This window comes from Mya arenaria, chromosome 2 (assembly GCF_026914265.1).
Source record: "Mya arenaria isolate MELC-2E11 chromosome 2, ASM2691426v1".
In the NCBI taxonomy this organism is placed as follows: Eukaryota; Metazoa; Mollusca; class Bivalvia; order Myida; family Myidae; genus Mya; species Mya arenaria.
This window is the reverse complement of record NC_069123.1, coordinates 15,286,823-15,302,818: the sequence shown is the minus strand read 5'-3', so window position 1 is coordinate 15,302,818 and position 15,996 is coordinate 15,286,823. Positions and strand designations below refer to the sequence as shown.

Sequence of the window (15,996 nt, the reverse complement as noted above, 5' to 3'; positions counted from 1 at the left end):
CAACAACAACAACAACAACAACAATAAAAGCAGACTAATTAGTATCAAAGTCTACATAGCCATCAGCAGCAAAATTATTTTCTGACAAAGTTCTCTCTTTACCGTTAATGCTAAGATTGTTTTTGCTCTTTTGTTAAATACATGCCTGCTTTAACGAATTCGTCTGGAAAGGCCATATGAGAATAAGGTATAGATTAGTGTTAAGAACACTCATTATTCCCAAGCCAAGGGCCGGTTTCTCAAATCCTATCAATATAAAAACGCATTACCGAAAAAGTCCGTCAACGTTAAATGCTTTACCAGCCATCAACTCCATAATTCCTGTTCCGTAATGCATCATACAATACCAGCATTCCTTTTCAAAGATGATGCACTGCACGATAAAAAAAAAACAGTGGTAAAACTAGTTTTTCATTTCATAGATAAGAGGAAAAGACGAATAAGGACTATAATAAACACAAATATAGATTGGAAAGAAAGGAAATATTAGAGGAAGAAGAAAGAATGAAATGAAGAAGTGATAACACGAACCTTGTTTCGACAGAAGAAATATATATTTAGATATTTCTACATAACATTGACGTAAATTATTATCTGTTTTAGAAAACAATATAAATGAAACTAAACTCACAACATAATGAAATCTCATTTATCAATAAGCAGATATCTCCAATTTATGTGTGAATTTTCATCTAAACCGTGTTAATGTTTTGCTAACTGTCAAATCTGCTATTTTAAAACGTTATAAAATTTACAAAGCAAATTAATCAAAACGTCCAGTTGAATAATCGTCGACAAAGCTTCATATTTTGTAAAACAAATCACAATATAGTATGTATTTATACAAGGTTTTTTATGGTGCAATATAAGATCTATATAATGCAGTTATTCTGGAGTTTTATTGCTAAAACTCATCTTGATAAAGCCAAATACCAGAAATTCATACTTTGGTTAACATTTTTCATCATAAAAAAATACATTTTGTAACGTTGGACCTCTACATTGGCTTTGTCGGTTGTAACGTTGGACCTCTACATTGGCTTTGTCGGTTGTAACGTTGGACCTCTACATTGGCTTTGTCGGTTGTAACTTTGGACCTCTACATTGGCTTTGTCGGTTGTAACGTTGGACCTCTACATTGGCTTTGTCAGTTGTAACTTTGGACCTCTGCATTGGCTTTGTCGGTTGTAACGTTGGACCTCTACATTGGCTTTGTCAGTTGTAACTTTGGACCTCTACATTGGCTTTGTCGGTTGTAACGTTGGACCTCTACATTGGCTTTGTCGGTTGTAACGTTGGACCTCTACATTGGCTTTGTCGGTTGTAACGTTGGACCTCTACATTGGCTTTGTCGGTTGTAACGTTGGACCTCTACATTGGCTTTGTCAGTTGTAACGTTGGACCTCTACATTGGTTTTGTCGGTTGTAAGGTTGGACCTCTACATTGGCTTTGTCGGTTGTAACGCTGGACCCAACAATTACCTAGCGTTGAAATTGAACAGACACTTAGCTGTTTAACGGTCTGTTAAGCCTAACGCGGGTTTTGAGCTATCGGCCCAAGAAGGAGACTGCGATTCTATTTGTATTACCTTTATCATTTTGCTTATAGTAGGCGACGTTCTCACGCAGATCATAACAATAAACTACTTTCAATTGCCTCGAGAATGTAAACGGTTGTATTTGTTTTAAAGATGTTTATTTATGAAACATTTAAAAACATTTAAAAATGATTTGTATCGATCAATGATTTCGTGCCTATAATATTTGCTATTTTAAAATAATTTAATAACAGTTAATTACAAGCCACTTAATAGAGAAGATGTCATTAAGAACCGTAGATTAGATTGGCGAAGTAAGGCATTAAGACACGCAGGTAGCATGCATAGAGAAGGTATTGTAACACGCATACAGTGTATTGGTCTCAAGTCAGTACTTTATAAATGTAATTCAAATATCAATTAATTCCCTTGCATGTCAATTGAAATAGGAGTAAAATGCTTTCAACTTAATATAAATATAATAAATTTGGGTAACACGATTTTAAATGCCCTTTCCCTCGTTTCCTTGCACACATTTCAATAAATAGAAATAAGACGTTGATTGTTCTCGTTCAAAAAGTTAGATGCCCTCTGAGTAAGCCATGTCGTGTTTATGTTATTATATAGTTGAAAAATAGTTGTTTGTTCTCTTTTACAAAATCAGATGCCTGAATGATCCATGGCTTGGTAATGTTAGAATGTGGGCGAAATGTAGCTGTTTTTTCTCTGGTCCTTCGGGATTGTTGGATACAATTTCTGATTCTTGATAAATATAACACCGCTCAAACCAGTGATTTACTAATGTTGCAAATAAACTTAGCGAAACGTGCTTGTCAATCAGTCAAGCAAACCGCGTTCCCATTGCAAAACTTGAACAAACAGGTTTTGAGTAGTATTTGAAGTCGCTTCGTTGCACAGGCATTCGAAATTTGTCTGTTGTGTGCTAACAATTATGTAAGAGGCATACTCCAATGCCGTACATTTTCAGTTTTGAGCGCAGATCTTACAGTTTCAATGCAGCAGTTGTTGTCAAGTGACATTTTATTATCCTTATTTGAGGTATATTGAAGTTCGTTCAGAAGAGATCAAAATTTGGGCAGAATCAACCCAGTTACTTTTCAGTGTTTTAAAACCTTAAAAGCCTTAATCCACATGCAAAATGTATTAACTCGTTGGTAGTTTACTATAAATGAAGCAAGACTGCTATCTTTATGCAATGAATGTATGTGGTCCATCAAGCATATCCCTTATCGAATCGCATGTATTAATTACTACAGTAGTTGTTAAATAGTGTGTGATTTAAACACGAGTACTTGATATGTTTCCCAATGTTTTGTATAGGTGTGTGGTTCTTGGTAAACTGTTATAGATGGTACAATAAGTTTCATAATAAATGCGATTTCATGTTTACGTTTACGTTATAGAAAAAAGCCTGTTTCAAAACAATTATATGAAAAAAAGGTTGTGGTCTTAATTCTTTGTAATTATTAAGCATCAATACGCTTTAAACTCAATAAACAATTAACGTACGACCATATCATGTTTGCTTTAAGAATATTCATACTATTAAAGGTTTTGCTGGATCTAGTTATGATTTGCGAATTCCACTAACTAAGAAACATACTAACTGCTGAACTAGATAATAATTCGTGTCACCAAATATATATTAATAGATTAATACAATTATCTATCTACATATTATTTGCGAATTTCACTTAGTGGTAACATGAATTTTAACTAGTTAACCAGTTATAATGTTATTTACTTAGTAGAATTCGCAAACCATAACTAGATAACCTGTTAGTGCGTCAACCTGGAATGCATTTACACGAATCATCGTATTAAGGGATTGTTTCGTTAAGTGATATCTGCTTTGGACTGAATAGGGAATGAGAGCAGTATTGCTTAAAATAACACATCCGAAATTGAGACCACTTAAAAAGGAACAAGTGCTTTATCTGACAAAATACTTGTCCTCCATATGAACCTCTGCTTTTGATGGTTTTGTTGAATAAGATGTAGTTCAATGGCATTGGCTGATTTTCACAGAAATTCACAGTAGTTTCTTCTTGTCTCAAATATTGAAATCTTGTCATGTTGTAAATATTTCCATCTGCGAGGGCTATTTATACCGGCAAATGCATACTTGTAAGTGACTTCGGACTGAAGTGAAATAAATATTTCTTTTGTTTAACTTTCTCCTTTATATATACCAGAACAATTATATGTTTTCTGTCTGAAATCAAGTTATACGACTAAACCGCACATCAGTTATATCCTATCAGATTACTGTAACGTTCTTCACCGACAATGACCTTGATGTATTTGTTTTAACACATGTTCTTATATCTTAACACAAAATGAGATCTGACCATCAGAATTTTACTTTTCGTTTCCATGTCTTAACTAAAACCATTATGTAATGGCATTATTTGCAGCAAACTCTACGAACATGATAAAATCGGTTAGCTGTCTTGGATTACATCTTTTCAAAAACAGAAACACACTAATAACAGTCTTACCTTTTTGTCTACAATGTAATGAAATATTTTTTTTGATTATTTAAATTCCTTTGAGAGAATATAATTCGGTAAATCACAGCCCAAGCAAGCATTTTACAATCATCCAAATATGTCCAAATTGCATGTTATTCATTATGAAAGCAAATTGAACAAACTTAAATAATTTAATATACAGACAAAATAAACTATACTTCCAGAAATATGAATTCAATCGTAAATATGAAATAACTTAGAATAGTTTATGAACTACAGAATGTAGGATAAGCGTGAGTCTGTATCGATGCACGTTCATGCCGATCTGCCTTAATTTGTTTATATCGGCAAACCAAAAAATTTAAATATGAAAAAAGATTCCGGAAAACTCAATTTTCCGTATTTGATTTTACTACAAGTTAAATTGAACAAGTACTAGAGTTTTTTATTTATCTTTTTGTAATCGGAAATGTAAATCTGAGGGCGTTCAGTGGTGTATATATATAATTGTTTTTCGTTATTATTTCAGAAAACGTACAATACGTATTAAGGCGCCCTTATTCATGGCCTTTTTTATTTGGTGATATATTTTTTTTTATAAAAAATAATCTTGTTTCATTTTTTTCATATTTTCGTTCTTAGTTATTTGTTTGATTAATAAATTTGGCAAAACAATCAAAACAATAGGAAATGCAGTATTATTAAAAATAATCAGAAATTGTTTTCACTTGGTTTCTATATATTTGCATATTTAATCTTTAAACAAAAACAAACAGTTAAACATACAACGTTTAACCAAATACTTCTGATAAATATAAAGGCTTAGTAAATCCCCAACACAAATAAGACTTGTTTTACCTGAACTTTGATTACTCTAGTTATTTATGATAATATAAATGCAAATGAATTACAAGGAGAACTGTTTGTATTCAAAATTATCTGGCTAAGCTTTACATAGATGAAGACGAAATAAATAAACATAATATTATGTAAATATTACGACGATGGCGGCGAGTAAAATAAAAAAAAACATTTACAATGTACAAAGACACGACACCGTTTGTGCACAGATCAGCACTCTCGTATATGTTGGCTTTAAACACTAACTTTCGGCGTGTGAACATCCAACACCGAACTATTAAGAACCTGGATAACTTGTAGTTGAACTGCTACCGTTCAAGCTTGACATTGTAATACTCTCACTAAAGGTTAATTATATAAACTCAACTCTCAGCGTATGAAAATCGCGGAAGATGTCATGAACACCATAACCCATTGTGAAAAACAATTGGTGCAAAAAAGTGTATTCCAACTTCACAAAAAGGGAACATTCAAGAAAGACTTTCGCCTAACCAAAACATCCTGCCCCTATTGAAAAAGAATAAACCGCCGCATAGAAAAACTACTTTATAATATCAAATATTAAAAAAAGTTCTCAGAATGTGTTGAAAGCAAGTTCTTAGACAGGGGATATATCTGAGCAAATGAATAAAATGGTAGGTAATATATTAAATAAAAAACATATATAATATTTATGACAAGTCGACCTTAATGGACCAGGTATACTTTGTGACACGATTTAGTTTGCGGATTATGCTGCTTTGTGTGTCGCCTGCAAATGCATAAAAATACATTGCAGAAATTATGAACATTAATTTAGTTGTATATTTTAATTGAAATGAACGTGAGGAGACAAAATTCCAATCGTTCAAGTTCAAAACGGTTTTTGGTCAAACTTGTTACATTTTCACATTTTGATAATAAAATGCTTTACGATTATACAGACAGTTAGTTTGTGTACACAAATTATTTGGAGTTACAAAGCATTGGCATTTGACTTAATGTGAGTTGAACACTTAAAGGCAAACACTTATCTTATGTTTATCAAAGTCAGTTTACCTTCAAGCTGATAGACTTCTATACTTTAAAAGACCATGGACTTTATTTTCTTTACTGTGAAAATATTGCTTTTGCCTTTTTACAAGTAAAGGTTAAAAGTAATATTGATAACTATTTCTGCCAACTAGTTTGCATGTAATATGGAATAGTATTTAGAGTTCTGTATGTAGTTTGCTTATTATAGTTCTCCTTATTTTGAATATCAAGTTTGCAAAATAACTCATGTCTTTGCATAATTGATCCGTTCAGTACGCCTTCAAACACTTACAGCGTGTACTTGCCACATGTATGAGAAAGATTATAAATATCAAGACGACATTAACCTCAAAGTTCATGTATGTGTTCTTATCTATACGACCTCAACAGCTTGAGACTTTTAACATTACTTTAAGATTTATCATAGTGTTAAGAATAAACTAAGGATCTATATCATTAACAATGGCAGATAATACAGTGGACCCAAGTTTTCAGGGGAAAGTTGCTTTGGTAACAGGAGCCGGTAAAGGTATGTTTTATTGACATCTTTGCAATCGAAATATTATTGTACTAACGGTCGTAAAACTTGTTAATCGGTATTGTACACGGATCTATGAAACATTTTTAAACACTATGAAGGAACAAAAACAAATTGCAACTCTTATTCTGATTATTCGGAGTATGACTTGTTCTAAACCTTTTTATTGATGTTATTCAAATATATTGATTGCAATTTCAATGTCTAAAGGTTATTATTATATCATTTGTTTTTCTTTCATGCCTATGTTAATAGTTTTTAAACCGTCAATTACACTCTTTTTATTAATACTATCATGTTTATGAAATACTGTTAAATACTTTTTTATACGAAACATCAAATTGCTCGATCGCACCTTTTTTGGTTTAAAACATATTTATTGCATATAATTACATAAAGCAAAGACAAAAATACATAAAAAAATAAATAAGGATCGAATAGATAGCTTTGAGCTAGTTCTTTTTCCTCTCTCCTTATTTATTTTAGCCTATTTGAAGAATAGGATAACGAGTGCTGACATAAATAGCGTACAGTAAAAACTTGATATGTCGAAGACGTTTGGACATCGGGAAATACTTCGAGATAACGAGCATTCGATATAATCGAAATACTACAGAAAATGTGTAACTAAGTCCAATACGAGTACATTCGAAAAAGTCTCGACATAGCCAGAACATCGAAATAATAGAATTCGAAATATCGTGATTTCGATTGTATTTTCACAACCCTTCACGTATAACAGGTTTCAAAACCGTAACTGCACTAGTTCGTACACAGAAGTTATTTACCAGTGCCTATCATATTCTTGGTCGCCGGGGCCTCGTATATTTCTATTATATCGCTTAAATTATTAGCATGAATTATTTTTGTGCAAAGAAAACATCACATTGCATTGTTCCTGCACTGATCTCAATACAACTTCAGGCATAGGGAGAGCTATAGCTGTGAAGCTTGCTGAGCTTGGTGCCAAAGTGATTGGAATTTCAAGGACACAAGAAGACCTTGATAAGCTTAGAGAACAGGTGAGACGTCATGTCCTATTTTCATTGAATCTATCGCAGTTTTCATGCTGGCGACATTATGTATAAACGTGTTATTCAAAATGAATCGTAATTCTTTTATTTTTTGAACAACCACCTAACAACAAGGCAAATAACTCAATTGAACATAATCTTTTCAATCAATGCTTAACATCAGTAATTTGATTATTTTGTTATTTTTCCAATGTTCATGCGGTATTAGTATGCGGTTTGCTTTTTACTTATAACTACATTTCCATTTTATTCATAGGGTAAATTCAACCTCTTGGTTAAAATATACCGACGTTGTCATATTTGCCCCTGTTGTATTCTCCGGACGCGTTTATAGGACAATAAAAAAATCCTTTTTGTGTTGAAAAGAATATTAAATATAATGAAGTAGCTGTATAACTGACATCGTATATTAGTCAATATCACAATAATTCGTTGAGCAACATAATGTTTAGAATTTTTGGCTACTAATTTCCAAATCGTGTGACCTCCATAACTATTGTTTGACCGGCAAAAAATATTTAAACTGGTCGTGGTCATGCATGTTTAATTCGAACAAGAGCTGTCCCAGTATGTGACGAATGCCCCCGAATGTGACATTGACCTATGAACAAGGTCAGTACATGAAAAGTTGATCTTGCCTTTACGTGTCAAATACATATGGCAAGTTATTTTAAATTGCCTCTGAATATAAAAAATACCACCCATACTTGACAACCTACACTGTTATGTCCTTATATTCAGAATTCCCTTGTGAATAAAAACTTAGTGTATCTTTCACCTTAGAGGTAAGGACATGGGTCTTGCACACGACACGTCGTCTTGGTATGTGGAACACATGAAGCAAGTTATTTTAAAATCTGTCCATACAAGGGAAAGAAACAGCCCGGACACGACAACCTATACTCTATGTCCTTATATGCAGCACTCCATTGTGAATAAACACTAAGTGTGACCTTGACCTTTGAGGAAGGGACACGGGTCTTGCACGCGACACGTCGTCTTGGTATGTGAAACACATGTGGCAAGTTATTTTAAAATCTGTCCATACAAGGGAAAGTTACAGCCCGGACATGACAACCTATACTCTATGTCCTTATATGCAGCACTCCATTGTAAAGAAACACTAAGTGTGACCTTGACCTTTGAGGAAGGGACACGGGTCTTGCACCCGACACGTCGTCTTGGTATGTGAAACACATGTGGCAAGTTATTTTAAAATATATCCATACAAGAGAAAGTTATAGCCCGGACACGACAACCTATACTCTATGTCCTTATATGCAGCACTCCATTGTGAATAAACACTAAGTGTGCCCTTGACCTTTGAGGTAGGGACACGGGTCTTGCACGCGACACGTCGTCTTGGTATGTGGAACACATGTGGCAAGTTATTTTAAAATCTGTCAATAGAAGGGAAAATTACAGAGCCGGACGGACGGACGGACGGACGGACATACGGACGGACGGTGCGATTTTAATATGCCCACCTTCGGGGGCATAAAAACAAAACAAGAATAAGGAATATATAGGTCATAGCTTCAAAGTATATGCTGAAGTATAGGTCACATAACGCTTAATTGAATGTATTTAGCGAGTTTCGCACTCCATTTTGATAACAAAACTACCAACAGTCGAAATATATTTTAATGGGAAAAGCAGTTTAAACAATAAAACTCTTTTTCCAAATAGTATCAAACAGGGACACGGTACAGTTTAACTATTTTATTTAGGCTGTACAAAGGGTATGTATTAATATAATTTAATATTATCCTCCTCTACAATATCCATTTTCAGGTGCCCTCTATTGAGACTCGTTTAGTGGATATATCAGACTGGGATAAGACCAGACAGGTCGTGAAGGATTTGGGTCCCATTGACATGCTAGTTAACAATGCTGGAATCACCAACTGGACGGGTTTTCTGGATGTTACTAAGGAGGAACTCGATAGGTAACACATGCTTTTTTCTTAGGTTATTCATCGTTCACATTTATTAATTACAAACAGCAGTGAGAGTGAGATTCATTAAATCACAACTTGAAGACGATTGCAAAACGAACGTTGATCGTAATTAAATAATTATTTTATTAATACTGCAGTCGTATGTATTATTCATTCAATCTTGAATATACACATGAATAAAACTTCTCAATTTATTTTACAGCCTTCATGATATAAACTTCAAAGCTGCATTTAATATCTCCCAGGTAGGTTTAAATAACATCTTCAAATTTGAAAATACGAAAGACATGCATTACCTAATTTTTTAGATGTGTCACCACAGCAAAATAGAAAAATATTCGGAAAATGACGAAGCTTGTATAATGAAGATAATATACCCAATCCCCATCGATACACACTCTGTAGTGTTTTGATCAACATGTAAATACTATATAGGTTGTAGCCCAGGGTATGACTGCCCGAGGGACGAGCGGGGCAATGGTGAACATCTCCAGTGTTGCAGGACAAAGGGTGGTCCCCAACCATACTTGTTACTGTACCGCAAAGGCTGCCCTTGACATGCTAACAATGACACTAGCATTTGAACTCGGACCAAAGAAGGTCAGTAAAGTGTTTTAACTGAATAAATGATAGTGTTGTGGTTCAGTGATTGGTCCATAACCATACCTGCTACTGCAACGTGAAAATTATCTTTGTCATGCTCACACAGAGTAGCATTTGAACTTGGACCAATGAAGGTAAGTTAACTTATTGATTCCTCATATGACAAAACAACAGAAAACATATTACAGCAAAACTTGTTTTGGAGATTTTCAAAGCTTTGCAGACTGAAAGTTTCCAAAACAATATTTTTAACTATAGAGCACTAACACAGCACATTTAATTTTAAACATATTCATTTTCTGATTAATTCCACGTAAACAGTATCAAAGACATGTATATAGACATTGCGCTTGTGTACCGACCTTCAGCAATACTTTTCCATGGCTTAATTATTCTACACCTTTTTTAGATACGTGTCAACAGCGTGAATCCAACCATTGTATTAACTGAGCTTGGCAAAATAGGATGGAGTGATCCAGTTAAAAAAGCCGGAGCGCTTGCTAAAATCCCAATTGGAAGACTGGGAGGTAATTCGTTTTTTTTCTTGAAACAGAAAAAATTCTGATATGTTTGTGTCTTGAAATTGGACAAGGAAAATGTCTTTAGCAAAAGTAGCAATTTTGTAGCCAGTTTATTCACAGTACTTTCAAAAGAAATCACTTCTCTAATGGCTGACGTGAGGCGTTTATGAGTTAATTGCTGGAGTGAAAACGTTAACATATCTGGTGGTCAATTTTACATTCGTTAAGTGACACATGTCAAGTAAAGTGCATGTGCAACTGCAAGGGAATCATCCATTACTTATTAGAATATCAATATCCTAACCATCTAGAAACACTCCCGCATCTCGGTTGCCTGTTAGGATATCAATATCAAGTAGCACAAATCTAAAAGTGTGTGCATCAATATACGACGTTTTCTACAGTAATGAACAATGCAATAACCCAAAGGACTTATAATATAAGTATGCATGTTAGAGAAGGTACGGACGGTGCCCTCTTTTGGTGACCGTTCCAAAGCAGTGACCAGACATTGATTAGTTAATTAAGGTGTTTAATGCATGTGTCTGTCTTTGTTGGATTGTGGCGTTTTTGTCCCGCTTATAAAGTTTGTAAGGCATTAACCTATAAAAAAAGGTCTTTGCCTATTCTATAACTACTTTGGTTATGCCTCGATGCTCCCTTGTCATATAAAAAGTACACTTAGGTATGGGAACAAGACCACTAAAGTATTCGCTCGTAAAAACATATTATTGCCAGCCTGTAACGTTTTTTACGTTATATATATTTATATTTCTTTTGAATCATTCAAAGCATTATCATTATCATTTGCCGGAATATCTATTCATCTGTGGCAATTAAAACACCAATTCCAATTCCAACCCAAAGTAAAAAAAATCAAAACTCTTTTCTCATATCAGCTATTTCAAATGGAGATTTCGTTAAATGGTTTACACCACGGACTTGGAGTCATATCTTTCTTGGAGTTTGTTCTATTCAAGTGCATAAAATTATTTAAACTATAGATTTTGATAAAGATAACGGAAGTGATATACTGTCCGCAAATCTTTCTACTTAACTAGTACATTCAAAGCACATCAACTCAATTTATGACCTAATATGTTTTCTCATTATAGAGGAAGAGGACATCGTGAATGCTACCGTTTTCCTTCTGAGTGACAAGTCGTCAATGATAAATGGAGCAATACTTCCGGTGGACGGTGGAATGATTGTCAGTTGCGTTTAGTATGAACCACCTGACCTTAAAGAAATTGAAGTGTATGTCCTGTTATTGTGATGTGTTGCCAATGTGTTGACAAGCAAATAAAAGGTCAAATAAAACTTAGAAAGTTAAATGAAATTAACTTAATATATTGGATCCCTAACTTCCTCTATTAGGTTAGATTTTGTTTTCCTCAAATCCTTTCTCCATATATCCTGCCATTTTGTCTTTAAATGCGACGTCAACATGACAGCATTGGCCTATCAACTCAATGTAGAATAGAACCAAAGAAAGTAAAATAAAAATATTGGATCATATTGCGATATTAAGCAAGATACCTTTCAAAAGTACATTTAAGACTAATGTTTTGTTTTGAAATGACGTGTTTATAAGGAAACGCATACGTGAAAGGATATATATACTAACACGTTTGTGGAATGCATTATCAAAGTTTATCTGTCTTTGTTATGGAATATATCGAGTTTGCCTTCCGCACATCGTTTTCCTTAATTATCCCTGTTAAAAAAATACAAGTATGCCCAAGAAAAGCTGTGTTATATTATTTTCATTCTCAAAAAAAGCATTTTAACAGTGATTGAAATTATTGTCGAGAAAGTAAGGCTACGTAATGTTTTCGAAACAAGCGTGAGTATGTAGTCATTTGTACATCATCATCAACTAACTCTTTTGGACGATGAATATCAACAGAAAAAACTTAATATCCGCATCCACATTCCAAAATAAGTAAAACATTTTCGTATTGTAATTGATTTTTTCCATTTAAATGGACCATACAATTGATAAAACACTTTTGAATGAATGCCAATTTCATATAATTATAATGATTCATAAAAAGCACACTTCAGTTCAGTTTAGGCTTTCACTTGCTAGCATAAGTAAAGTGTTTGTTGCGCACCCCTGTTCCATAGCAGCGCATGCACTGCAAGCGGGGAACCAAATCGCAATCATTAGCCACAGATACCTACAGTTAGCCTTAATTGAGCTCAGGGCTGCAGCCATGTGAAATACAGTGTCCCTCTGACCTGGAACGTATATTGATTTGCATTTCTTGGCATGAAAGCATTGCGATACACCATCTGCGTGTGTCCAGATTCTAGATACCTTTGCTCAATGGTTTGTACATGTGAATGATCGGTGAAATTGTGAAGCAACTAACCTGTCAAATGCTGGTTTTTATTTTGCACTGAACAACAGTCACAATACACAATGACATGCTTGAGAGTTAAAGGGTCTGTACACCAGATTGGCACCAAAAAAGGTTTTTCTGTAACGAATCTTAGGACAATTATCTAATAGAATGTACTACGCTTTGATATCATAATTGTAAAAAAGTACCAAAATGTAAAAATAAATTGTGTCGGAGACCGGTTTCGAACCCGTGACGCCAAAATTGCAGTCCAGCGTCGTATCCACTGAGTTACCACGACTTACTCTAATTAGGTGACATAATTAAGCTATAGACCTACCTCGGTAATATCACGTGATATCATCGACTAGCCAATCATGCATAAGGAATGAATTCTACCTGGTAGACATACCTAGTATTTTTTTAATGGAAAAATACGAAATAACTGTCAAACAAAAAATAAATTGTAAACTATGTGGTACTTCAGTTAGTAAGTTTCAATGCATTGTACACATCGATGCCAAGTTTATGTCAGTTTTCGACAATTTTCTTCTTTTTTTCGCTATTTTATCATACGGAGTACAGCCCCTTTAATGACAGTGAATAAATTGCAGTTATTACATACGTTCCGATTTCAGAAGAACCTCTTGTGTCATGTATCTCGTTCCAGATGTTCCTTGCTTAATAGCTAAAAAAACGAATGTTAAATTATAGCAAAACTTCATTTAGTAGAAAACTTTACTAACGGTAGAGAAGTTTCCTAAAATCTAAATAAAATGTTGCCACATACAAGGAATTGTTTGATTGCTAAATTTGTGTCATATTAGTTCTCATTTCTGGCTTTTCCTTGCGTTGAATGTTTGCCTTATAGTTCTCGAAATCTTCAGTATTTAGCTTAACAGTATTTAATTCCAAATGCACATAAATGGACATTTACAAGATTGCAAAAAATAAGGAAACAAGTCACTTAAACCATTTGTGAATTCCTTTCTAAAGTTAAGCAGTTTTTTTACTAGGGTTGTGTTTCTCACTGTATTCGTTAAATGTTTGTTGTCTGACGCATGTCCTTTTTCGGATTATGGAAAAATAAGTTGTAAACTGTGCAGCATAATTCACTGTAACCTATTTTAGAAACAGGATTGATTAGAGTACTCAAATACTCATTTATGTGATTTCAGAGTTTTCATACCCTAAGGTTACAGAGCGTTTATCATTGAAAACTGGATATTCACAAGAAGGAGTTTGTAGAAATAGCATATTTATGAACAATATCAATTATCTTGCAGAAATGGAAACATTTTAAAGCTACTGGTGTTCACTAAGATATGGTCACGGATGAATAGCGTACACAAACGATACTGATCAATAATCTTCTAATCTGACCGTGTAATATAACTTTGATCCCGATCCATCGATGTACCCATGTGTGTATTGCACGTTGCTTTGATGATTTGACTAGAAGGCGAAAGTATCTTCGTTTATACTCATCATGACGTTCCATCAACAACTGTCAAGGATATTGATTATAGAGCAGACAAAAAATAACACGGGCAGATAAAAGTACTGGAAACAAACTCCCCTAATCTTCTCTAACTACAATATAGTGAGATATGGGAACCTCATTAAACTTTTGTACTTTAAGAACGACAATTTGATTTCTTGAAAGCCCGAAGATGTGTTTTTTCAACAGATCACCATATATTACGTGCTTAATAGGAATCATCTCAGTTTCATGTTTGTCGGCTGTATATCTCCCCGGAGTAATAAATCACATCCTTTTATATCTGTGTCAATAGCCTTAATACGAACCATCGTAGCAATAGGATATTGTGACTCTGATATAAAAAAGCTAGAAGAAACGCAAAATATTCCAATATGATGTCTAACAGGTTTTTTTTCTTGAATTAGCGCCTTAACAGAATTCTATTGCCAAGTAATCGATTTGAAAAAGTGGTAACTATGTGTTGATAATGTCCAAGTTCCTTTGGGAAAATTCACTCTTATGCGTAGACTAGATCATTTCAACAATAAATTGCAGTTTGAAAAAGTAATAAATTTCCGAAACATTTAATTTAATACTTCAAAAAGTATCACATTTTAAATGGAAAACGGTAACACAAATACGACGGCGATGATAGCCCTTTATGCTCACATAATCACTCACACTATGTACCACACATTTTAGAATGAAAATATTGAACACAGTTCGATATAATGCAATAAACTTTGCATATATATGTGTTGTTGTTGTTTTTAACGTCATGACATATGGCGTTCTATTGTAAATATTTTAGTTCATTACGTAATTTCTATTGTTTGGACAACACACGACCAATGATAGAACATCAAGACTCTGTACAAATATTCTTAAAAAGTTTCGTGTCGATCGTTAAGAGTCTCAGACTGAAGTGTTTTAATTTTGTTCGAACATGTGACTTTCGTTAATACTTGAAATAACCATTATTTTTCTTGACATTGAATTCACAAAACACTGTGTGATTCATGAGATGATTAAGACATTGTGTGATATGAAAAACCTTTTGCATTCAAAAAGCAAGACTTGTCGACGTTGTTCGCATGATTAGGGGTATTTGCATAGAAGCTGGCTGATGCTCGATTATGCGTCGTTTGTCGTCAAAACAAAGGACACGATGTCAATACAACGCGTATGGTACTCAGATGAGCAATAAAGAACATTCATCGCCATGGTGCTTGTGTAACTCTTTCATAAAAATATAAGCGTTTTTGAAGAAGAATTGAATCGTATGTTTCCGTTTTCCTTACTGTAAGCTTATGCTGAAATAACCAAGCCTACGCTTTAAACGACATTTTACACCAAATGGTTGGACAAATTGACTACATAATTGCCGCCTCTGTCAAAACCATTAGTTTACACGAGTGCAATTGCTCTAGTTCAGGAACAGATAATCACCTGCTAGGCATCGAGTTTTTGCGCTTTTTAATAAGGGTCACTTGATCCTCTTGTTACGATAGTTGGAATTCCTGTTATTTAAACGAAACTGAAATAATGTCACTTATTCGTCCTTTGGGATAAAAAGCCGGAAAACATGAAAAATGATGCA

The 15,996-nt window shown here is 34.0% G+C and overlaps 1 protein-coding gene across 1 annotated transcript; it reads left to right on the top strand.

Annotated features, from left to right (window-relative positions):
• Positions 1 to 6,341: 6,341 nt before the first annotated feature.
• On the top strand, positions 6,342 to 11,858 carry LOC128242869 (L-xylulose reductase-like). Its single transcript, XM_052960269.1, has 7 exons — positions 6,342 to 6,437; positions 7,371 to 7,468; positions 9,275 to 9,429; positions 9,644 to 9,686; positions 9,877 to 10,041; positions 10,454 to 10,571; positions 11,681 to 11,858. Exons 1-7 carry the CDS (start codon positions 6,371 to 6,373, stop codon positions 11,788 to 11,790), a joined length of 756 nt encoding a protein of 251 aa, XP_052816229.1. The 5' UTR covers positions 6,342 to 6,370; the 3' UTR covers positions 11,791 to 11,858.
• Positions 11,859 to 15,996: the final 4,138 nt, after the last annotated feature.